At 41.2% G+C, this 25,654-nt stretch overlaps 1 protein-coding gene across 2 annotated transcripts in view; it reads right to left on the bottom strand.

The window, feature by feature from the left end:
- FAM53A (family with sequence similarity 53 member A) overlaps nt 1-24,880 on the bottom strand; it is a 70,462-nt gene extending 45,582 nt beyond the window's left edge. For both annotated transcript variants that reach the window (XM_066185317.1, XM_066185318.1), the window contains exons 1-2: nt 24,801-24,880; nt 3,884-4,128 (exon numbers count right to left, since the gene is read on the bottom strand). In XM_066185317.1, the coding sequence (XP_066041414.1) occupies nt 3,884-3,961 (78 nt within the window). In that variant the 5' untranslated portion in view covers nt 3,962-4,128; nt 24,801-24,880. The remainder of the gene's footprint in view (nt 1-3,883; nt 4,129-24,800) is intronic.
- Between the last annotated feature and the right edge of the window lie 774 nt (nt 24,881-25,654).

Raw genomic sequence — 25,654 nt, 5'->3', positions numbered from 1 at the left:
AAGACAGACACGCAAAACAATGAAACTACAAGTTTCACCTGAGGTTAGAATTGTTTGCCTCATGCCAAGAAATGGATCTACTTTGAAATGCTTGTTCACAAATAGAATCTCTTTTGTGCAGCTGGAGAGACTACGTTCAAAAGGAAAGGAAATGTGTGGTACAACATTTAGGACAGTGCTGCAAGTTTCAGCTGGTTTTTTGAATCTTAACAGCTGTTCTTTTGTTAAAATACTCGCTCAAAAAGACACCTAGTCTGAACTGAGTAAGTGGAAGAGCTGTGCAAGGGAGGCTGACAACAAATTATAATTTACATCACTAATTTTAAGTGTTCTTTGCTAGCAGAAGCCAACTGTAACAGAAATAATTCTGGCTATTCTTCTACACTCCAATGTACTGCATTAAGGACTTCACAGCCTGTACTATCCCTCCTCATTATTCTCAGAATGACAACTTCATCTTCATACTTTAAAAATTAATGGCTTTAATTTCAAGGCATTTTTTCCAGTTTCCAAGTATATTTGAGTTCCTCCAATTTATCAGCATCGTTTCCAAACCACAGGGAAACCATTGTTTATCATTCAAATACTAATATAACCACCACCATACAGATGCGACTTAGTTCGAATAGGCCATGCCAGACCTCCATTTCTCTACCAAATATCCTCCAAATACGACTGGATATGAAACTGTGACAAGGAACACTTTGACTTTTTCGCAGGATGTAAAGAAGCGATTAAGTTAAGTAGTCTGCCCAGTGGCTTTTCCTCTGAGGAAGTCAATCTAATTCTACATCTTTCAACACAAATAAGCTTCAAAAATTAAAAGTAGCGAAGCCCCACATGCCTTGAAGGGGGTTTAACAGTAAAACTTGTTCCTTCCACAAGTCCTTGACTGGCAGCACTCATGTTTCTGTTTCTTTCTTAATACCACATCTTGAAGTCTTACAGCTCACATGCTGTTACTTCACAAACCAACGTGAAATTCTATTCAGAAATATGAAAAAGGTACAAGTTTAGTCAGAATATAGAGAAAAATCCAAGACTTTTGAGCTCTATTAAAGTTCTGAGAGTTCAAAGGAATAGAGACCAACTATTTGATTTAGTGCTGCTGTCAACCCATGAAAGCCACAATGTGCTCACAGAACTTCTCATCTTTTGTGAGGCAGAGTTGAGCAACCAGGGACACTACCTTGTGAGCTACAGTACCCAAATTGAGGAAAAAAAGCTTAGGACAACCTTCCTGCTTCCACATCAGGCCATTCAGTAATTTTCCTGAAGGCAGGTGCAGGACAAGGCTGTACAATATAACTGAGTATGCACTCACTGGCTGAATTACACCAGCTTGGAAAATTAGCATGTCATTTAACGGAGCAGTAAAAAGCTGCAGCCAGTATTTTACAACATAAAAGAGAGGTACTTGGTCAGCACCCAGCTTACACAAGTGAAAAAGTGTACTATGTCCTGTACATGTTATTTTTATGCCCAGTTCGGCTGCACAGTAAATAGCTTTGAAAGAGCTATTTCTTTTTCTTTTATAACCCTCATTCATGAGCTGTATTACAGAATAGCTTTTCCCCAGCTATTTTATCTACTTGTGCCAAGACACTTGTGCAGATGCACTGCAAAACGTATCACAAAACTGATAAGGTTTAACTATATTAACCCAGGCAAGAAAAGCCGGTCTTAATCCCCAATCAGCTCACAATGAGGTCCACCACACGGTGTCACAGAACTTTGTGCCAGCACAAGTAACAAAAGGTGCAGGCAAGATCACTTCAGAATTGCTACAAACTGCTGCTGCTATTCGAAGAAACTACAGCATTAACCTGAACTTCTTGCCAAAAAGCCCAAATGTGCTAGGAGTGATACCAGACAATCACCAGCAGCCTCTCTCTCAATGAAATTTAGTAATTGCCTTCACCAGTGGAAAACGCACACTTTTTTTTTTTCATCTTATTTTAGTCAGGAAGTCATTATTTGCTTCCATGAACCCTTTTTAGTAGGGAGCAACCTACTTGCACACTTCTTTCTCTATTTCCACACCTCACTATGCAATTTCCACACTTTTTCAGGGTGCCATTGTGTACAAACAGAACCCATTCCTGTCCTCAGAACCTACTTTCTGTAAGAACTAAAGCACTTATAAAAGCAATTACTTGAAGATGAAAGGAGGAGAGGAACAGGAAAAGGGTGAGGAGGAAACAACTGATGAGACATCGTGCCATTTTCCGCTCCACTTGTTCATTTTCATGCTTTATTGTAAGTCCAGATAAGGACAGGAATAAAAAAGAACCAACCTACAACACATTACAGCATGCCAACACGCTCCTGTACAGACTCCACACAATGTAAAAGCAGTAGTTTGTCCTTCTCTGCTATTAGAGGCCTGTGGTCCAAAACCTACAGCAGTGACTATTGCCAAAAAGACTAGAAATTACAAGGTGCTGCTACATGTTTATAACTAAACACTGCTACTGGTTATAAGCCATTATCGGCTCATAAGTAGGCTCCAGAGTTTAGTCACAAATGGTGACTTTGCCAGTTCACAGATACAGCAGATTCTCCTACAAACTGCATGTCCCAAGTGCTTCATCAAACCAGACAGAATAAATGGAAGCTAAGTACACACTTCTCCTGAGAGTTAACATCATTTCAACATGTTAAATCTGCCTTTCAAGAATAGCACATAAGGGGAAGGTGAAATAAAAGTAAAACCGATTATTGGAAGAACTCTAAATGGACCTCCTACAGTTTTGAAAATAAAACTGCTTGAATAATGTCTACTGCTAGATATCCTTACCAGTCAAGCAACCGCATACATGAGAATTGCAGGTGCTTGTGCACAAACTCCACCACATTCAAGGTGTGCTTCACCTGCTCTGAGCTCATGAAATAAGGAAGCAGTTCAGTTGTTTAAGTAAGTTACAACAGAAAGAATTTTAAAGTAACTGACATACTTCAGATCCAATATTTGATTATTTTAAAAAGAAACAGAACTAGAGTTGAACAACACCTTAACATTTAGTCAAAGTAACTTTTTTGCGTCCCACTGGAACATTAAAGTTTGACCTACAGAAGGGTGCTGCTGTAATTAAGGTCAGTAAAACAAAATTACTGCATTCCATACAGAACATGGTTTTGGGCTTCTCAGGTAGGCACCTAGAACTGACAAGAGACTGTTCTACATTACTCACTCAGGAGCTGGTATTTCATTCACAAGAGAAATGTGAAGAGAATAGATTCCTTCATGCTGATTTGCATGCTTGAACCACACAATGTACCCAGAGATTCAAACAGCAAGAAAAACACCATAAAGAACAGAGTTTTTCAGAGCACCAGGTATCTGAGACAAAAAAGCAAGGATCCACTCTACTAGCATCAACAACAGTCTACTAATAACCTGACTTTTAGTTTAACTGTATTTACTTGATGACCTGCTCTCCTTCTGGTCAGTGCTGATAGTTACCTACATGGCAGTAGGGATTTTTATAAGTAAATATTCTTGCCAGATATAAAGATATCAGGCACCTGGTCTATATGGGGTGAAGAAAACTTCAACCCATACAAATATGTGTGCATTTTGCTGGCAAAAAAGGAATCCTGAGCAACTTGGATAATCCTTTTCAGTCATTAGAAGATTATGTCACAAAGAAAACTGGCTTTTTCTATTTAAAATGCAGTAGCAAGGTAAAAAAACATCACTTCAAAAAGGGACTTAACACTGAAGATCCACTTCTTCCCCTTACAACTCTCACCCAACCTTGCAAACCAGTTCTAACTTAAATAGCTGAATTCTGGCTGATCTGCATTCTTGAATTTGTTTTGGAGTTGTGAGTTACTTAGCATTACACATTTATATCATGTTGCTTCGGTAGGTCCTTACCAGATTAATATTGTATGTTTTACAGGTCAGATCATCCAAGCTCTGGTTCTGCAGCTTTTCTGTTATTAGTGTTACCATGGTAGTTGTTCCTTTTCCACTGCTCACACAAGTGTTGGAGGCTCTTCAGTCTCTTCTTTTAATACTCATGAGCCATCTCTGTTTCGGTCTAGAATCTTGAGATTTATGCTTCCATCTTACTGCCAAAGTTTATTTCCAAATGCTGTCAGTGTATCATGTCTGGTTTCCTGTATAATTGGATTAGAAAAAAGGAAAAAGTCAGAAAAACTCTTGCATATATCATCGTTAGTATTGTAACAACACAACTCTTGTTTGGACTGCTCCTTCATGCAACTATATCACTTTGTGAGCAATGTTGATGCCCTGGCATTTCAGATTACACATCCCTACTCATGAAAGAATACTCCCTTATTTGAGGTTTCACTGATAAAAATTTCAGAAAGGAGATGAAACTCATTAATGCTGAAGATCAGAGTGCTACGTGGCTGTTTCCTGCCACTGAACTGCTTCTACCTAGGAGTTTAATCCAAGGCAGAGGGAAACTTTCCCTCATTTAAACTACTGAAGCCTAAGCCAGGTATAATAGAACAGCACATGACACAGGCACTTAACCACCATACTGCTCTGCACATTTAACATTATTTGGCATGTTAAAGCATTCTACCATATTTTTTCATCACTAATCCCTTCTTAAAAAGAAAAGCAGTGGGTGACAAACACCATACCCACTTCCCAAACCCTCAGCTACTTTTAATATCTTGCCCTGCGTTTTTTCATCTTTTTCTTTAAAGGTTACATAATTGTTACCTGACAGCAAGCACCAGATCCGGTAACCAGGACAGATTCCCATACACATAAAAGTATCACAGACAACAGCTTTGATATCTTTATTCTGTGAGCAGTCATCTAAATCAAAAGCACTAGGTTCATCAGCTACCTCTTTTTATCCTAAACATCCCCTGCATATTTTCTTTCTCTCTGGTGACCTGCATTAACCATGCTTGATGATTTAAGTTGGCCAAGCATATTCAGGGACCACTTATAGAATATAAAGTGGGAAGAGATCTTCACAGAGATATTTCCATTTTTAAACATGAGTCTTTGGGAAGGAACATTGATACTACTAGGACCATAAGTTTACTTACATTTTCTAGTTTTAACATCTACAGTTTAAAAAAACCCAGAAAAATTATATTCAAGTTATGTTTCCATAAAAATATTGCCTCTTCTACACTACTAATTAGCTGTTTAAATAACCAGTAGTAGCAAGGAAAAAAAAGCAACTTGAGGCTATGAGTCACATTAAACCCACCTAAAACTAAGATATTAATAGTAGTAATGGTGATGTTACACTATCTTTTAAACCTGCTGCCTTTAAGCACATCCTCAAATACGATTTTCATATGCTAACCATGCACTATTTCACCTTTACAGCAGTCTGCTACACACCAGCCTCCCTCAGCCTGAGAGCTGCTCCATCAATGTCACTTCTGCCCAACTTTTGGCCACGTTCTTTTACCTATTTTTTTTTTCTGTAAGACAGAATGCTTAGAAATGCTCTTGCACCACAAATAAGGCTACCCAGATAGCTGGAAATTCAACTGGTCTGTTCTTACTTCACGTGCCCTATCTTCCAGGAAAGCACACAACTTTAAATACTTACATCTTGTTCTGAAATTACATCAGGTCAAATACTAAAAACCCCTCAAGCTCATACACTCCCTGGTAAAGCTGGCACATACACTGTTTGAGCAGACAAAGCTGAGTGTGGTTCATGAAACACTGAAGCCAAGTTTGAGGGCAAGCATGTGAACACAGCAGTATCTAGAGCAGCACAATCAAACATTGCTGTGTCCCTTTTAAACCTGGTGGAGTTTAAAGCAAATCTGGAATAGAAGTCACAAGAAAGAAAGGCTGACTGGAGGTCAAATGTTGCTCCTTTACAGATTGAAATCATACTGAGGAGCTTCATAACTGGTGCAAAGACTTTCAGATTGATGTTAAGGATGAATGTTTCCACGAGTAAGAGGATACTGCTAAGAACCAGCTGAAAAGTTCAGCACATGTTTGGTTACTTCGGTTTGAAAAGGCAACAGAAGAATTTGTGGGGTTTTATTTCCCTCAAGGAAAAAAACCTCAAAATCCAATAAAACTACCAAAGATGGGAGAAAAACTGATCTGTAATCAGTTAATTATAGTTACATTTTGCTTAGTACTTCGAATCTTCAAATGTTTCACTGCAATTTTAAATCAGCTTAATACAAGTTAAAATAAGGAGAGACTATACAGAATGATCTTAAGACTTTAGTTAATGAACCAACTGAATCAAAGGATAAAAGGAAAGCAAATGAAACCACGGGAGCATAGCACTTCCATGCTGAATTGTAGTTATCCACATTCATAAATCCTACCAGCCACCAAAAAGAATATTCAAGCACTGCAACCATTCAGGCCCTTTCTGACAGCATGGAACCCAACCAGTTTTGAAACACACACAACGTGGAAAACCCCAAAAAGTTTCCTTTTAGCAGCTCACACTCACAATAATAATTTTTCAAATGGACACATGCTCCACTGACAAGTATTTTATTTTTAAGTATGGGGCTGGGATGAAAAGGTGCTGTTAGTCTGAACAGCCTTCATCTATCTGCTCCCACTTCCTCCTGCTCCCCACCACTAGCACTAGTAAATTCCATTTCCCAATATGAAGCACAACCCTGATAGCAGGGGTTGTAGTTCAGATCAGAAGCACACTTTACAAGTGAATTCCCTTCTCGCCTTTCTTAAATGTGTTTGATTAGTACATTGGTATTAACTGTTTTACACTAGAAATCTGTTCTTACTGGGCAGTTCTTGTTAAGGATGACACAATGAATGTTTAAAGTGGTCAAAATGTCACCAACACACTCCTACCACTGAAATGTCATCATCACACTCCTACCACTGAAAGCCATTCTAGGTTGCAGTTTGATGTACCTCAGCTGCCATCACAACTGCCAACACATTCTCTTCTCTGGCTATTTGTGGCCCACAGCAGTGTGCCAGCACAAGTGTTTCTGCTCATCACAGAGAACTAGATCAAGGAATTTTTTTATAGCTGGATGAAACCAAAACACTTCCTTTTGTTTCTGGGAAATGCTGTTTTCCAGCTGGATCAGCTCCCCAGCCTGCTTTGCCATGAACTGGACACAAATGCTTGTGTGGGCACATTGTGGGATGCTGACATTGCTTGTCCAAGTACCTGTCCAACTACAGCATCAGAAAAAAAAAAGATTCACCACATAAAAAAGCCAGTTAACATCAGCATTTCCTACACTGAACCACACAGATCCTTCTTTAATTAGAAATTAGGCATTTACTCCTGAAGCATGGTTTGCACGTGTTTTGCTCCCATCTTCCTTTCCCAATTTGTACTCCTCTGACGGGTCAAACTTACCAGCTCAAAGGGATCTGAAATCCTCACAGCAGCCTCAGCACCTTAACTCAGTGACCAAACTCTTGGTTCACTCTGATTTGAGCTATGTAAGCTCTACAAGGAATTGTTTCCCTCATCTTCGATAATTAATACTGTCTGCCAGGAGACAAAAGATTCTTCAGAATGACTTCACCCAACTGTGGTCATTTTCAATTTTGTTATTGTGTATTTATAAGCTTTTTGTCCCTCCATACCATCTATAGGGAAGCTCCTCAATTTTCCTGTTTTTGAGGGTTGAGTTTATAGTTTATTTCAAGACTCTCTCCTACGGTATGCATTTAATGGATCCACAGGGAGAAGAGAGTAAGCTGTTTACTTTATGCACTTTTTCCACCATGCTGTTTTTCTAGAGCTGGTTAAAAGCAGCCAACTTTATTTTTAAATCTCTCCTTATCGTACTCTTTATGCTTATCAGGCTGAATCCCTCTCAAACTGCTCAGCACTTCACACTAATTGGATTTCCAGTAATATGAACCGTTTGACCATCCCTGTCAGGGCAATGAGGATGCTTGCTGAATTTGCATGTTTTCAGCAGCTTCATGGCAAAGATCCTGGCACAATCCAGCCCTGCCCCAGTCTCCACAGAGCCTGGAAGCACAGCCCACAGGTAACACACCTCTGCTGTCACCAAGTCTCCACAGACAGCACCAGAGCCAGGAGTTGCCAGTTCAAACAGGAATATCCTCCAAGCCTTGAGCTAATCACAATGGGCCTTGGAGCTCCAAGTTGGATAGAGTCCTACAAGATTATGGCCATCTTTCCCTTAACACACCATCCTTTGTGGAGCCTGATTAGGTAGGATAGTGAGCAAGCTGAGGCCTCCAAGGTAAACACACACAACAAAAGATGTTACTCAGTCTCTGTCCTGGGAGAGAATTAATCTTCCTACGATCTCCTTGAGCTGGGGCGCAGAGGTGAGAGGTGGGAAGGAAGAGAAGTTATTTTTTTTGTTGTTGTTGAAAGGTAGACTAATCAAAAGGAATAAATGGAATATAAAAATGAAACTCTAAATGCAAGCCAAAGCTAGCATTCCTCAAAGCTGGAGAATGAGCTGTGATGGAGTCAACATCACCATTGTCTCTGATTTAAAGTTCTTTTCTATTCATTCTGAAGGCTGAGAAAAGATTCATTATTATCTCTCTATAGTGCTACTAAAGGAGAGAGGGATTATTTCTTTAAAAGTTTAGCTACAAGTAGTAATGACTTGTAAAATCTCTGCCAAAATTAACAGTGGAGATAGAACAGAAGTGCTCATGTCACGAATTCTGTATCTTCTCAGTGACATCACTAGTGTCTTTTTTGGGGAAGACTACTAAAAATACAGATTATCCAACCTCCCAGTCAATTAAAGGATGTCAGAGGCTCATTCAGTTTGACAAGTTACTTTCAAAGAGATGAAGAGTCCTGATGAAGAACACAAAGCCAACAAAAAAAAAAATCTCTCCCTGGCTCTAAGAAAGTAAGGCAGCCAGACTCATTTCCAACCCACTCCTCCTCCTCTGCATCCTGCAGGACAAAATGTTCCAGCAACAGCTCATCTCAATGGGCAAATTTACATTTGTTTGAAACACTTCTAACAAATTCTTCTCTGTTTCTGGAAGTTCTATCTTGGATAAAGAAGTGATCACAAGATTTTTAGATGATTTCCCCATAACTCAAATGTAGGTGTTTCTTGGTGATCACTATCCCATTATTTTTCTGCCTATGGCATTCAAGTGACCTGTGAGAACACAGAGGATTGTTTCCCCTGTTACTTCACATTTTTTCCTACTCTCTGCTCTGAGTGCTACATGGAACCTTTATTACCAACAATCCCATACATGCACTTAGCTTGCTCCCAGCAGAAGGATTAGCTGGAGTCAAAATTCCAATTCAGATAAGTAGGTCCTTTAAAATATTATCTCTGCTTCAGCAAGCCAAAGGAGCTAATCACTGCAGCAGTACTAACTCCAGATCTAGATGATTTCACTACTAGACTCTAGATGAAAGGTGATGTGATTTTTAGCCTCCTGGCACTTTCTGCAGTATCCAAGAAGTACTTCAAAATTGAAACATCACACAAAACAGATCAAGTTTTAACAGGGCATTGTCTGTCCCATCCCATTTACCCCTGAAGCAACACTAAGTTAGAAGACCAGTTTTTCTGAGACTGCCAGGCTAATACTTTATGCCATCTGACAAGCTACAAAATGCCTAGTTTTCTGCAATGCAGAACTCCAATAACCAAAAGGGAAGAGAACATTCTATTTCTAAAAATACATATTATTTACTACAGTGCTAAGAAGTTCACAAAAAGGCTAAGCATTCCTTACAACATAAGTCTATTATTAATAACTTTTAGCCCAGAAAAGTTGTTGATAGCGGGCACTTAAAAGAGAATTATTTGGACTCTATCCTTTCCAGCACTAATCTGCAGTGTGGCTATTCTGCAAACCTTCCAAAATTCCACATCAAGTTTAAAAAAAACCAAAAAACTTTTTAATTAGAAAGCTTCCAACAGCTATAAAGTTATCACTCAACGTTTTGGGGGATTGGTACTAAATGAGGACACCTCCATTTCCAACATATTATACTTCAGGAGTCCTCTCAATGCCATTAACTAGCACTTCTTTACTTTCTGAGGTTCTTTACAAAAAGGTTTTTAGCAGTGAATTAGAGTAACAGTTTCTGACCAAAAGGGACAAAAAGAAGAGAGTTTATAATACTAGTTTGCATTCTGTAGAAACTGTTTCACAACCATCTAAAAATTCTGTTTAAATCGCAGTTGTTTCTCCCTGGAGTTCAGATGCGACAAAACGAAGCCTTAACACCACACCCTACACATTCTAGAACTCTGAACATAACAACCAAAGAAGCCAGTTTCAACATTTGTAATTTAGAGTTTCTCTAAAAGGACTGAAGACAGAGTTACAGAACCTCTTCACTTTCTCCATGCAGTGTTTTCATAAGCCAGTTTTTATTAAAAGGAAACCTTCAACATTATGAGCTGTTCAAACTTGGATTCAGGCTGAGTCAACTCCAGCACAAAACTCCAAAAAGGGACAAGAAAAATAGGCTAGAAGATAACCTCTACATCAACTTACAGCCACTGGAGACAAATTTCAGATATTCCACAGGCTCTGGAAGCACAAGGAATATCAAGAGCTCAAAACTGTCTGCTGAAGAACAAACATCATCTATACTGTGCAAGGTAGAACTACAGATCACCACTCTAAGGTTAAAATTAGGGTTTGGGTTGTTAATGCCCCCAGAGATAGATGAGAATAAATATTAGGTCCACTTACCTCAAATGCAGAAGAACACTACTGAGCCCAGAATTTTACTCTTTTGACCCTAAAGCATCATCATTACGACCAACTGGTCACTGAGGCAGCTGAGACAAAATATAAACTGCTACTAAAATAAAGCTGCATCTTACACATTCACCTCTACTCCATCTCCCACACTTCCGATCCAACAGCTCCTATGAGAAAGAAGGGAAGACTCAACCATCACACACAGCCTTTGGATTCCACTTTACTTAAAAGACAGGTGATACACTGGAAAGAGGTTAAAGATAACACTTCAGTATTACCTTTGATGGTATTGACCCCTGTCCTTAGCTGTACAGTTCACCCAGTTTGGCTGAGGAACACATACAAAACAAAGACCTAAAATAACTTAATACATTTTGAATTAGAATCAAAATACTTTACATGCTGAGCTCTTGTCTGTAATAAATATACCCCCTTTTATTCCTTAAGTTACTGTCAGTGGTTTGGGAGTTTGGTTTTAAAACAAGATAATAGAGAGTCTCCTTCCAGAAAGGAAAAAGAAGGGTGGAGATAGGCAATGTTAAACCTTTGTCACAGTTTATAAAGTACACTTCTCAAAGCAACAGAAGTGGTGAAGTAAGCTCAAGAGACTTTTTTGAGGTCATACCTAATTAAAGCAGGGGATATATATCACTACAGAAAACTAGGGCTAAGAACTCAACTCAGCCAGAGGTTAAAGCATTTTTTAATGCCAACTCATATCAATACAAAGTCAGTCTCTCAGGTTTAAACCTGTCTTTCAGACCTAATGAAGACCAAATACTCACACCACAGACAAGTCACCCTGCATCTTTTAAAGTATCTTTGTCAGACAGGACAACAGAAGAGCTGTGCCTTGTGTCTGATGCAGTACAAAGATGCTGTTCCAAGATGCTTATGTTACTTACGCTCTTTCCTAAAATAATCCACCACAATGACAGGAAAGGATTCCATTAATTTTGCTGAAGAATATTTACATATACTCTGTTTGGAGCTCTACTTGAATGCGCCATCAGCGCTGGCCCATGACCGGTCATCTCCCTGCAATGTGAGATTTGGACTCTTTCTCCTCAGCCCTACTGCAGAAAGCCCAAGGCTACAATGTGATGTTGAGGAACAGAAGTCTGATCTACTGAGGCTTGAACACATGAACACCAAGCCCTTGGCTTTTGCTGTAATTATGAATTAAATGAGCTAACAGTCATTGTTTCAAGACTACAGTACTCAAATCAAGAGCTATTGCCTGTTTAAGCAATTCAGAACAGAACCTAGTGGGCAATCGCCACTTCTTTACTGTAACTTTCAGGGTATATTACTACAAGCTCAAAGCCCAGGTCCTACACAAATTACTTTCACCTCCACATACTGCTTTTATAAATATGCTATTTAAAACCAATGGAAGTATTTACTTCATAGACTAAGCCTCCAGTAAAATACAAAATTCAGACTCAAATAGTAATTTGTACTGATAATATTAGTGTTTGGAGAAATCTACCAGACTTCCACTAAAGTAAGTGATCCAGACTGTACAAGACCCATGAGATTGTTTTGGTTTATTTTTATTCTAAGGCTTGAAGAATAAAAAAAAAAATAGATCAACTGGCCCTACTACCCAGATATTTGCTTCACTCCACCAGTTAGAAAAGCCAGAGGAAAAAAAAAATAAAAATAATTTTAAAAATGAGTATCATCATCTACTTTCTCTTAGTGTTTCTTAAAACTGAGGAGCAAAACAGGTACATATGCATACTTTAAAAATACCCAGGGCTGAAAAAAAATAGCACTGACCCTTAACTTATATAGCAGTGACAGCAATGATTACCCCATACATATCCTGCTTCGCTGTGATAGAATGGAATAATACCAGCACTGAAGTACCGTTCTATTACCAAAGCCTATGGGCTTGGAGCTGAGGGATTATACAAATCTCTTCCATACATCCTGCTCCCAAAACACACACAGCTAATAAACCTCCTCCTGCTTGCCTTCAGGTTCGTTCTGAGGAGTTTTAGGCATCTGGTTGGCTTGTTTGAAATAAAAAGCCCAACTAGTAGGTTTGTTTTTATGATCCCAAGTGTGAAATGTTCTTGCTGGAGGCCTCAGGCCAGGTGAAAAACACTTCTGTTAAGATGCTACTTCATGGCATTTCAGGGATCTAATGAGCTATATAATCTGCACACAGCAAAGTCTCCCTTCATTAGCTTGCATACATGCATATATGGAAATTAAAAATTAGGAACCTATGGTAGTCCAAATATTTTTCAGTAAATAGTACAGCTGGTGAACTGCAGATAGCACTAAATTTAGAACCCAAGTTCTGAGCAGTATTCTGTAAATATCCATACATCTCAATGCTTACAGCAACATGAAGCATGTTTCTCCAAGGCTCGCTGTACTTATTTTTCATGCTATGAGTAATATTTCCTTCTCATGACAAAGTATTATGCCCAATTTAGCAGTTTAAGGAAAGTGTCTTTGTCTCAAAATTGGAACTCTGCAGAAGATCATTGTGCAACTACACTGAATAAGCATTTGGATGTGTATACTCTTACTTTAGCAGTCCATGAGTACAATGTTTACATATTTTCATATAAAACCCTAAAGCATAAAGAAAGTAAATTACACTAAGTTTACACAACAGAAAAATTCTATGCAGGCTTGCATAAAGTAGTTAAAGCTTGCTGCTACATTATCTGTGTGGAAAGAGCATGGAAATGCACTGAACAGATATGAAATATGGTGTGTAGCTGACAACCAAGTTCCATCTCATGGCCCAAATTTGTTCTCTATCATGGCTCACCATCTGCAACTTGTCACTGAAGAAACCCTAATTCATGTGGCAGGAGATACCACCTCAAGAGGTGGCACACAAAGATCCCAAGTTCCACAACACCCAGCTAGTTACCAGATCCATTAGAAGCCAGAAAATAAAACCCAAGTACCACACAGCTTTCAAGCAGCAAAAATTTTCTTTTCAATAAAGAGGTCTTGGTATCACACTACAAATAACAAAACTGAATGGTAGTTTGAAGAATTTCTTGTTGTTGCTCTTTACTTTGCTAAACTACGGTTCCTATCAACTTAATAGTTGGTTTCCAACTTCTGTTTTTCACATACCACAAGCTTTTGAATGGTGAAGTCTCTGAAGGGATCTGCCCTACATATAATCTGCTCTACATGTGAGCTCTCAGTCCACAAATGACCCAAGTATGACCACAAAGTAAAGCCCATTAAAATAATGGAATGAAATACAAAGACAAAGGCAGTACACATCAATACTGTGTGTGCTTCCAGCATTCAGTTCAGACATTACTTCAAGTGTCACCAGGGACATCCCTCTTGCCAGACCTATTAAAGGTACTTCAATAAAATTTAGTTCATTTGAGCTATGCAGCTCTTACTAGTTCACTAGACTATTTGAAAAACCAGATAAATACTTTGTGTCTCTATGCAGTCAGCCTTGAGCAGCACACTGAACAGCTGGATTCAGGAAATGCTGTGTTAGAGGTCAAGACACTAACCAAGGGGTACACACTGCAGTAGGTATTTAGGATAAGCATTTGTAACAATTACATCAACTAATGAAATTCCACGAAACAAAGTTACACCATGTCAGAGAAGGAAAAAAAGTGAACTATTTTAGCTACATTAATACCATTGCTTTTTCTTTAAATACTGGAAGATCACCTTTGCTTGATAGAAAAGCTCAGTATTTTCTGTGTATTTTCTCAACACTACCTGATATGGTGAGTGACCAACTCATAACTTCTACAAGCAAATTCTGTGGAAAGATTTATTTGTCAAAGGGGATTCACAGAAGTCCCCAGAACTGCAAATTACAGTTTACTCACAGAGGATGGGCTACGAAGCCTGAATGTAAAACCATGTCCCTGGTACAGGACGCAAACAGGCACAAGGTGCCAATCAGTACACAAATACTATAGAACATAGTTCAGTCAGTATAAACCAAAACAACTATTTTATTTGAGCACAAAAACACCAGGAGAGAAAAAATCAGAGTTGAGGAAGGCCTTCACTTTTAATCCTCCCTGACTGGGACAGAAATTTAGCAGCAGGTAAGTCACTTGGCAAGTCCAGCACGTAACATTCACAGACAGCAACGGTGCAAAGGAGGACCAGACCAAGAGAGTTTGGAAGGGAAATGGGATCTCCCACTTGGGCAGTCATCTTTACAGAGGACAGCATTCTGACAAGATCAACTTTGGTAACCCAGCTGAAGCACAAAACAGTAAAGATTCATCTGATGAAGCCAACAGTAAGAGAGATGTGGTCTTTCAAATGATCTTTCAATGCTGCCAAAAAGTGTACTCCATCTAAATTCCTTTAAAATGAGCCTCAAATCACACCTGGGTTCCTGGCACCTTCACACATGCAAAGGTTAAGCACACTATAATCTGCATAAAGCAGTTACATATTTTCTGCTGAAGATCTGAAACAAATAACTCTGTTAGGGGAAGTCACTGGCTGAGCACCTGGACTCAAGAAGTACTGAAGTGATAAACAAGCTTCTGACAGCTGCAGCCTTTTGTGCAGGTGCAACAGGCATTTGCTTCATTGCAGTGTGGCTCAGTTCAACAGCTACTTTAGAATTCAGAAATAGGTTTGGTAATATTTGATCAGCTTGAGCCCCAGTGAGAAAAGAACAAAGGGAAGGTCCCCCCAAACTAGTTCCAAGGTTTAAGACTGTATATTTAATAGGACTATAAAGTTTAATCTCAAGGATACATGGCATTTTGCACTCAACTACGTTAGTTAAATTGGAGTATCACAATTTATATAGAGAAACCTGCCACAACCATGGACACACCATGAAAGAGCTCTTCTGAACAGAGCTCCCCCATAATCCTGTTTAAGGTCTGTAATAACTTACAAACAACTATTAACCTAAAGTACAAATTCCACCATCCACATTGCCTTCAACTTCCCAACACCAGCTGATGCTGCCTTACTGTTCTGGTAACATTTTGGGGGTTCAGAGCGGTCACTTGAGGCAATCCCATCTAACAAACATTCAATATCTTTAAGAGAGGATCAACAGACTTGCTAAACCTCTGCTCAATTTAACACTGCAGCATGGTTTCAAAGCATTTCTTTCCATCTCCTTAGAGCATCCAGTGGAAAGAATGATTGGAAGATTAATTATTCCAGCTTATAGCCAGGCACAATAAAACTTCCAGCTACACTCAAATACATCTGTATGATGAGAATAAACTGCTACACGTGCAGGGACTGTAAATAAGGCAACAATGAGAGCAAGTCTAAGGGAATTACTGAATGGCAGAGATGTAAAGAAAGTTTAGAGGAAGAGGTGCTGGAGAAAAAACAACAAATAGCACTTACAGAACTGTGTCAAACAACCCCAACAGAGACAGGGCTCAGATAAATCCATTCCTATGCAGCACAAGATTCATTATGTGCATCAAATTCGACAGGGGAGATAACACAAGAACTAAGATTTCAAACAGAGAAAATTTCACCTACAGAGATGTCAAAAAATACTTACAAATACAAATCCAAGAAAAATACTCTAAAGAAAAGCTGTTCCAAGTAGTAGAGCTTATACTTTGACACATGGCTTGCAATGAAAGAGCAATTTTATCTCAAGAATGGACAGCTTCAAAGAACTCTAACTACAGATGACTTCAGTCACTCTAACACCTGGAATTATTTGCAACGTACTAGACTTAGGCTGTTATGTGATATATTTAAATACAGACAGAAACAGGACATGGCCGGGGCTTTTTAGAAACAAAACAAATTAACAAAAAAAGGTTTGGACATCAGTTTGAGGTTAGGCCTGTCTTCATTCTATGTCTGCATTAAGAAAAAGGTCTAAATCCATGCAATCAGTCTCCAATTCCCCCATATTTAAGCAGAACCTCTGGGAAGAATAGGAACCTTTTGTGAGCACTAGAGGTGGGCAGCACCCACCTGGTTCACTGGGACATCAGTGTAACAGGGTTTAGGGACAGGGAGGAACCTGTGAGCTCACACACCTAAATGTTACAGACTTGTGCTGCTGGGAGGTGAGCAAAGGCAGTCCCTGGGGGACAATCACAGCCAGAGAGCAGCTGCCAGTGGTGTGTGGGAGAACACACGGAGCAGGAACCCAGCTCAGTTCCATTTCTGTGCTTCCCGTGATCTGCTGCTGGCAGAGGAGGCTTGTTAGATGTAGGAGAACAGCAGGAAGGACTGCAAGACAGCCTTAAAATCCTGCATAACTTTGACAAGCTGGAAAACTGTTCTGCAAGTAAAAGGACACAAGTGAGTTCTGAAAGGCACACTCAGGCAGGATTAAATGAACAAACAGAAAGCAAGTTCTTCAGAAGAAAGCTGTGAGCTAGGTGGGATCAACAGACTGACCTTGAAATGAGTGTTAAGCTGGTGTAAAGAAGTCCAATGTATGGGGATGCATAAACAGGAATATCAGCTCCAGGGCACATGAAGCCATTTTTCAACTGTACTCAGCACAGAAAGTCTCAGCTGCAGCACAGACTTGGGTTTTGAGCACCACACTTGAAGCCTAATGTGAACTAACTTGAGAGAACAACAGGAATGATCAGAGCTGAAAAAAACACGACCCCTCAGGAAGACCTGAATACACAGGTTTTATTTAGAACAAAAGTATCACAAGGGTGGAGGGCAAGACATGAGGAAACAGGAACATTGCAAAGAACAGTACAAATATTTTTTAAAGTTTACTTACTACAGGGGAAGGAATAGCTGTCCCTTACATCCAGGGAATTTGGCAATAAGCTTGACCTGCAGTAAGATGATGTCTGGTTTCATATTCAGAACAAGTTTTAGTACTGAGGACAGCAAAGCACTGGACTAAGTAGAAAGAAGAGCTGCTCAGGCTTCTGTTATGAATCACATTAGATGTGCAATACCAGTATGGGGCACGAGACTCACAACCAGCCTACACCTTTCATAGCCCTATTTTTTCTTTTTTAATGACAAGCTCAGTTTCAAGCCCCCTTTGCTTATCCTCCCACAATGTTTCTTGAGTTTCAATGAACTAGATGTTACTTTTCTGATTTTTCAAATTAAAATGTCAGTATTTGCATAATTAGGTTATTTGATTATTACAAAAAAAAAGCTACAGCTGCCCCATACTTTCTTCACACTGAAAAAAAATCCCCTCCAATCCTGTCCTGCGGCAGCATGCAAGTTTCAGCAATATTGCAGTATCCTGCTGCATCTTTCTTCTGACCAAGAGAAGCCAGAAGCCTATTACTTCAGAAAGACAGGCGTGCTTTGCCTTCCAACAACCCAGCAGGGTGATGTAATGGCTTTCACTGATGCGGTGTCAAGGCACTGTCACACAAACATGTGCCTGCACCTTTTACACCCACTGCCCCAGGCTGGGTTAGGACTTCCTGAGGATGGAAAATGCTGCAGGCAGCAGCCAAATACTGCAAACCAAAAATTAAGATATGCATTAAGTGCATTTTACAGATGAGGAGTTGAAGCAAAGAGCATTAGTTATAGCCAGAGTTCACATTTAAACTGCAAAATCTGAAGTCACTAAAGCACAGAGGAATTAACTCTTAAGAGCTCAAGCATAAATAGGCCTAAAAAGCATAAAACAAGACAAAATACTATCCTTCTTCATCCTCTGTAGGGTACTGCACATATTTATCCAGGTACTTTCCTGCTTTATTAAATGACATTCTTCTGATTTGTGAAGCATGAAAACAGGAGCAGCAGCAGTCCACCTTACCCTCCCCACAGTTCAGCAATTTCTTATCCAAATATTGAACCAGAAAGGTCTGGTCAGGATGGGGTGCTAATGGAAGAAAAGGATGAAGTCAGCAGCCACATCTGCAGCCAAGCTCAAGGGGACTGCTATGCACCCTGAGAAGGGAACAGGCCAAGTACCAGGCCGGCACTGGAACATGCTGGCTCATGTTCCAGGGCCACCACAATCCCCAAACCAGCAACACCCCTGTTGTCTCTTAACCTCTGGTAGCCCCTTACAACAGGCTGCAGCACTTCAGTTTAGCCTCCAAGTTACTCATACTTCTCAAATTCATCAAGGTTCAACTCTGTAGTTTCGTTTCATTGTTTTTACGAAATTAAAAGATGAAGTGCTGGGTACTTGTCCCTTTCCCCCTTCCCACTATAAGAAATACATGCTGTACTTTAGTCAATTCACGTAAGTAGTTCTTGAATGCTGTTTTCATTACCCTTCTCTCCTCTCATTTACTAAATACTGCATCAAATTACGCTCTGAAGCAGGGCAGTAGTCTTCAGGCATGCTCACACACCGCTACCCTCCATTCCAACAGATAGCAATGAATTTTTTGCCACTACTACTAAACTGGGCAAAGAGGTTCCTTTTCTTTTTAAACTATATATTGTAATTTTAACTGCCAGTTCATCAAAAACACTGTTCAAACATACAAATAGGTCTCAGGTATCTAAACAGAGACCAGCACTTAAAAAATCAATAAATCACACCCACAAACAGTCCACAGATCAGAAGTTTCCTACATTATGAAAACATAACATGATACAAAATCCACCTGCAACCTCATCAGTCATTTACATATTGAAATGCTGAGCTGCAGAAGGCAGAACTCCAGATCCAGACCCATTCATCCTGCCTCAACTATGTTCCCACAATTCTGTTTCATAACCTGTATCACACCTGAGGCTCCAAATTTTAACCTCTTCCATATTCTGCATACTCCTTTTGGACAGTGGAAGCTGATACGGCCACAGGGTTTGACAGATCCAAATGACACACAGCTTTTGTCACCCGTCCCCTTCCTTAAACATGATAAACTTCCATCCCTCTAAAACCAAAGGAGGTCAGGTCAACAGAAACCTTGAAGAAAGACAGAGAAATGCATTTTTCATTGGGAAAGCAGAGGGAGTTAAAAGACAAAGGAATGTTTAAAAGAAGAATTTTCATTGCAAACAAACTTTTGAGGGAAGAATAAAGAACAAAAATATTAGAGGGCATCTAGTAGTAAACTGTATGAGATGGATGAAAACTTTACCAAGACAAAATCTAAAGCCACAATTAAGAAGGTAAAACATAACACATGTGCACAGGACTGAAGGAATGATTTAGAGCCACTGACATCAACACAAGCTGTGCAGAGCAAAAATTAAACATGCTGCAATAATAATCTGAACTGCCCAATTAGGTTAAAAAAATACATTTACCCTACAAATTAAAAAACCTCCCAAACCCCTTGAAGGCATTAATGCTGTTCACAATGTTATTTGAGATGCAAATTAGGGACCTAAAGTTAATATAACACCAACAGAAGTTGCTATTATTCCTACTGATGGCTGAAGGGGAGGTGACAGTAGAAGAAAAGCCACAGCCCTGTTATATGAGGTCTTATTAGGACAGTATACATTTCCCTTAATTTTTAATACCTTCACTTTAATGTAGAACTGGGCAAGGTAAAAATGACTTTTCATAACCCAAGAAAACTAGAGTTGAATTAACAAATAAACAGCAAGTTGGTTGTCAAGGCTGGCTGGATGAGGGGAGTCTTAAGGAGAAACAGGTATTCCTTTAAAAGATGGAATTCAGATCTTGTCTTCCAGCATCATAGATCTCAGGCTAAAGCACAAAAGTAAAGGTTTAGACAGTGGTGCTGCAGTTATTTCTAAAACTATTTCCTGTACCAGCTAGGTGCTCCAATTTTGAAGCTCAGCAAATGCAGAAACAGCTTTCTTGCAGCTCAAATGCCCTCCCCACAATGACGTGTAGGTCTTGGTACATACACACACTGTCAATTTTGCAAATGACACTTCTAATGAAAGCTGCAGGCAAAACACAGTTTGATTTCACACCCTTGGCTCTATCGGCACAGACAGACCCACACACAGTGAAGAGCAGTTGCCATCACTGGCACTGCTGTCCCAAGCTCTGGGCCTGATACATCACTGACAATTCTCCCCAGTGCTTTCCTACGCTTTAACTCTCACAGGAACTTAAAACAAAGTTGTCATACAAGGTTCAGAGCAATGATGTGAACATCAGGTGATCAGAACCCTTGATCTTGCTGTTAACACCCAACCTGCAAAACGTGGCAGCTGCCTTTTACCAGAATACACTCAAGTTCAAACAGAAGAAAGCAAATTATATTAGTTTTGTTTTTATAATTCAGTAAATATCCTAATTGAAACACTTCATATTACCTTAAAGCATAATATTCAACTACTTGCTTAAAAAAACAGTGCTGTCTGTAAACTGAGAGCCATAACCCAGATAATGTATTTAGTAACAACCCTGCCTACTTCCTCCCCTCAACCTAAAAATTAGCAGAAACATAGCCTTCAGAAGTTATTTACACCCACTGCAAAGCATTAGCAGTTATCTGAGCAGCTTCTTGTCAGCTTGCTAATGATATTATTCCTCAAAACAACGAAAAAAGCCAAAACAGCAAGCCAACAGCCAACACCAAATGTAGAAAGGGCTATGTTAAGAGTTGATGGATACCTTGATTTCAGGTTTCTCTGTACTTAACAGTACTAAAATATCCAGTTGGATCATCACAATAAAACTGCAGAGCAGCCTAGAAAGGAGTTAAAAATACACCACACCTTCCTTTTTTTTTTACAGGCCTCCTCTTGAGTGAGAATAAAATCCTTAAAGAAACCATTTTCTGAAAATATGACTGTCTCAATTCCCCTAACAGCCTTTACAGTTAAGAGAAACGAACAAAGTGAAGGTGTTGGATTTTTTTTTTTTTTTAAAGACTCATCACTGGATTGCAATACTTCAGTGCCAAGATCTCATTAAGGACACAAACTTTATGACAACCAAAAAGGCACATTGTCCACATACAGGGCTCCCTCACAGGTGTGGAGAGTCAAGAGATTAAAATTTACCAACCAAGAAAGCACCAGACTGACTTCACATACCTGTATTTCTAGTCATGAACTTCTTCCCTAGAATTGAACTGGGCTTCCCTGCACTGATTAACCCTTCCTTCAGTGGGGCTCATAAAGCCATCCACAGGTTTCTGTGAGTAGTTTCACCCCTCCCAGTAAGGTTATGTTACTTACAATATCTAAAATTAAAGCTGCAGATAATTCCACAATGGGCAGGAATCTCTTGCATTTTGAAAGAGACAACCTGCAAGATCGTTCTAACATGACTACCAGATCTCAAGAATGCAGTAACCACAGAAGTCCAAGAAGTTTATTTCACAAAAATAAAAATTACAGCTTAAAGCAGGCAAAATTTCATCTAAAAAGAAAGCGCAGAACTTGTGAGCTTGCAGGGGAGAGAGAAGTTCCCTGATGCCTAAAAACACAATTTCTGTTTATATTATGACCATCAACATATACAAAAAGAAAGGTAAATCATAACAAATATTAATATTGTCCACAAAAGGCTTAGGGAGACTTCTTAAGGAGACTAATTTTTAGGACAACTCAAAGCAGAACCACAGAAGACAAATTTTTAGAACAAAAATCAAAGCCAGCAACAAAACAGTGGAGGAGCAAGGAAAGAATTGTGTTTGGAAAGTTTTAAGTACACCATGATTCTAAAGGGAATAATCTATCAAACCACAGGAGGTGACTAGAACTGCCATCATCACTGCTAACACAAAGGAATGTAGATTGGGGGAGGCAACAGAGGAAGGGGGAGAAAGCACTGAGAAGGGAAAAGAAGGAACTAAAAAAAGGGAGCCACAGTAATGGCTACCAGACTCTCAAGGAATTCCTAAAGGAAAGAATAAATCCTTCAAGGTTTTGTTTTAAATACAGCAATCCATGCAATAAATTGCAGTCTTCTCACTAGAGTCAGGCTTTCAGTTTATCTGCCCACCATATTTTCATAAATATAGTTTTACACCTCTTCTAAACTTCCAAACCTTAACACAATGGTTGCAAATATAAATATTTCTTCTTTCATCCTCCTCATTCTTCTGAATCATAGTACCCTGCAGAAAAACAGCTTTTTGAATGGAAGCAGGGGAGCTTAACCATCCTGAATTTAAAATACCCCTTTAGAATTATTTAACCAACTTTTATCCCCCAGTTAAAGAGACAGTAACTATGGGTTACACACTGGCAGGTAAAGGCCGCTAGAGGACTGCCAGATCACCACAGGAACATCCCAAAAGCGTATCGTATCATCGGGGGCTGATCTTGCAGATCGCTGTTTTGAGTTTGTGTCTAATAGGCAGCATTTACTTCCACATGATGAGGAGTAGCATCTTGCTACCGATGCAAAAAAAAACAGCGCTCATTAAAAACAGCAGACATGTTAATATGAACTGTATTTCAAGGAAATTCAAAATGACTGAGCAGTGAACTCATTTTCTAGTTCACAGTTCCACCAAGCTTATGCAGAGCTACTTAAAATGTATGTTTTAGTCTCCTGCCTCCGAGCGCAATTCTTCCAGGCATTTTTGGAAGCTCAATAACCGTAAGGATACAAGCACTTTGGGCCTCAACAGGTACACTGCATCTCCAATAAAACCAGATCAAGTAACATGCTTCATCAGGAAAGTTTCTGCTATTCAGCAAACATTGTGCTCCACATTTCATAAGCCCGACTGGGAGCAAGCAGACCATTCACAATTAAAACACACCCAGAAACATTTCAGCTTGCCACAAGAGATACAAACTTACTGGTTCTTGCCAAAAATGGCAATTTTTTATGACAAAAAATGTTTGCTATCAGTCAGGCAAATGAACGCGAGGCAATGCAGCAGCAATGCCTCTAAAAACTGTTCTCAGAAGCTGATTTTAATGTAGGCACAGCGAAACAGAAAATGGATTTGACCAGCTGGCTCAACTCATCCCCAGGCAGAGGACTTGGCGTTCATGGTGAAAGCCAGGGACAGAAACACCCAGTCCCCTACAACCCCAAAGCTGAGGTGCTGCTCCAAAGCTCCTGAATGTTGGGATGGGGATGTCCTTCCCTAAAGGGGAAAACGCCTGAACGATACCATCCCAACCCCAGGAGTTCAGACCCCTGAACACCAACCCTGAGAAGCCTCCACAGCGGGTGGCTGCCCTATCTCATAGGACCTAATGCGACCTCTCGAAACAGCACCCAGAATTTCAACCAGACATTTCTAGCCAGCCTTCCAGCAGGCCAGAAGACATCTAATAAGCCAAACAACCAGAACAAAGCCATGCTATTACTCCTAGAAAAACTGGGATAACACAAAGAGCCCATTCACTTGCCCACTGAGCCAAACTGGTCCTTACACTTCGGGGCCATAAAAACTAGAAATCAACTTTCCTATTGCTGAGGGGAGAGCAAGGAAAAAAATAACCACCCTTTCCACCCAGGAATCATTACGGAAGGCAGCTATCATGAAAAAACAGGCACCTCCACAGAGGTAACGCTATCCTTGAGCCAGACGGGGGGGGGATCGCCTCAAAATCGCCGGGGTACGTGCCTGCAGACATGTGTTTGCAGGGCAGCGGCACAAAGGAATGTCCGAGCCCCGCCGCGGCCGGGCACCTTCCCTTCCCCGCACGGCCGGGCCAGGCCAGGCCCCTGGGAAACACGGCAGCGCCGCGCAGCCGGCCCGGATTATTATTAACGCTAATAACTTCATTTTCGGGGGTTATGGGTTTTGTGCCTCCCGGCAGGGCGGCCGCCTCCAGCTCCCAGCGGGCGCACGGCAGCAGCTCCGGTGGTGCGGGGGGAGCGCGGCCCGGGCCGAGCACGGACAATAACAACAAAATGCACAATATCCACACCGCTTCACCTATCTGCCGAGGTAACCGGAGGGATGAGCAGCATGCAGTCCTGCAGCGGCAGGAGGTGCCGCCGCAGGGAAGCGCAGCCTCGGGGTGACACCCCCGCCCCGCAGGGTCCCCCGGGCCGCGCTCGCTGCCCCGCCCGCCCGGAGCTGCGCGGTGCGCATGGCCTCCTGGGCTCCGCCAAGGGGTCTGCGGATGGCCGGGCCGCCTCCCCTCTGCCCCGCACTGCCTGCGGGCCGACAGCGGGGCTGCCGCCTGTCCGGCTGCTGCCTGCAGGGCTTTTATTACCTGTCCGGCTGTTGCCTACACGGCTGTTACCTGTTACCCGCCGAATGGTACCTGCCGGCCGCGCTCCTTACCCCCCGCTCCGTGCCCCCCCCCCCCGCCCCACGGCGGCCGCCGGTACCTGAGCGGCCGTGCCGCCTCCCCCGCGCGTATGGACCGGGCTGCTCAATGGCAACCGAACAAAACACCGCCGGCCACGCCCCCTCCACCGCCCGCCCGCGCCCATTGGCCGCGCCGGCCGCCCGCCGAACCTTGACCCGCTCTGCCATTGGCCGGCGGTGGGGCCTGGCCCCGCCCACATAGGGGCGGGGGGCGGGCGCTGTCCCGGTCGCGGCAGGGACGCGCAGCTGTGGTGCCGGGTGGGGTGGGGAGCGCGCGTTGGACTACAGCCCCCAGGAGGCCTTGCGGTGACGCGCCGCTGTCATTGGCTGGGAAGCGCGCGTGCGGAGGGGCCAGGGGCACGCGGCGGAGAAGACGCGCTTCGCGCGCGGGAGTGATGACGTCATCGTGTGCCCGGATGGATCCGCAAGGGGGATGCGCACCCTCCTCCTCCCTTCCCTCCTGATCTTCCTTCTGGTCTTCTTCTTCCTCTTTTTCCTCTTCCTCTTTCTTTTCCTCCTCTTCCGATTTCTCTTCCTTCTCCTTCTGGCTCTTGGCACCCTTTCTGTCAGTGCTCATTTTGCTCCTGGCTCGGCTGTGGATTCTGGTGTATGGGAAATTGTAGTTCATCTTCTTCCACGATCCTTGTCCGTATCCTTGGCAGGGATTTGGCTCCATCCTTGTAATCAGTTCTTGCTCTCAGAATTCCCTATTGAAAACAAGTTATCCCTGAAGCATTTCATTACTAAATCCTATCCAAAGTTAGGTGATTTTTTTGGGTGGGTTTTTTTGTTGTTGTTGTTGTTGTTTTTTTGTTGTTTTTTTAATAAGAATGAAGTCATGATAACGTGTTTGCCTTTCACAAGCAGGCCGAGG

The sequence above is a fragment of the Chamaea fasciata genome, unplaced genomic scaffold (genome assembly GCF_029207755.1).
Source record: "Chamaea fasciata isolate MVZ Bird 193981 ecotype frontalis unplaced genomic scaffold, bChaFas1.0.hap1 SCAF_6, whole genome shotgun sequence".
NCBI lineage: Eukaryota > Metazoa > Chordata > Aves > Passeriformes > Sylviidae > Chamaea > Chamaea fasciata.
Note: the sequence above shows the minus strand (reverse complement) of the source record. Positions and strands in the feature narration are given on the sequence as shown.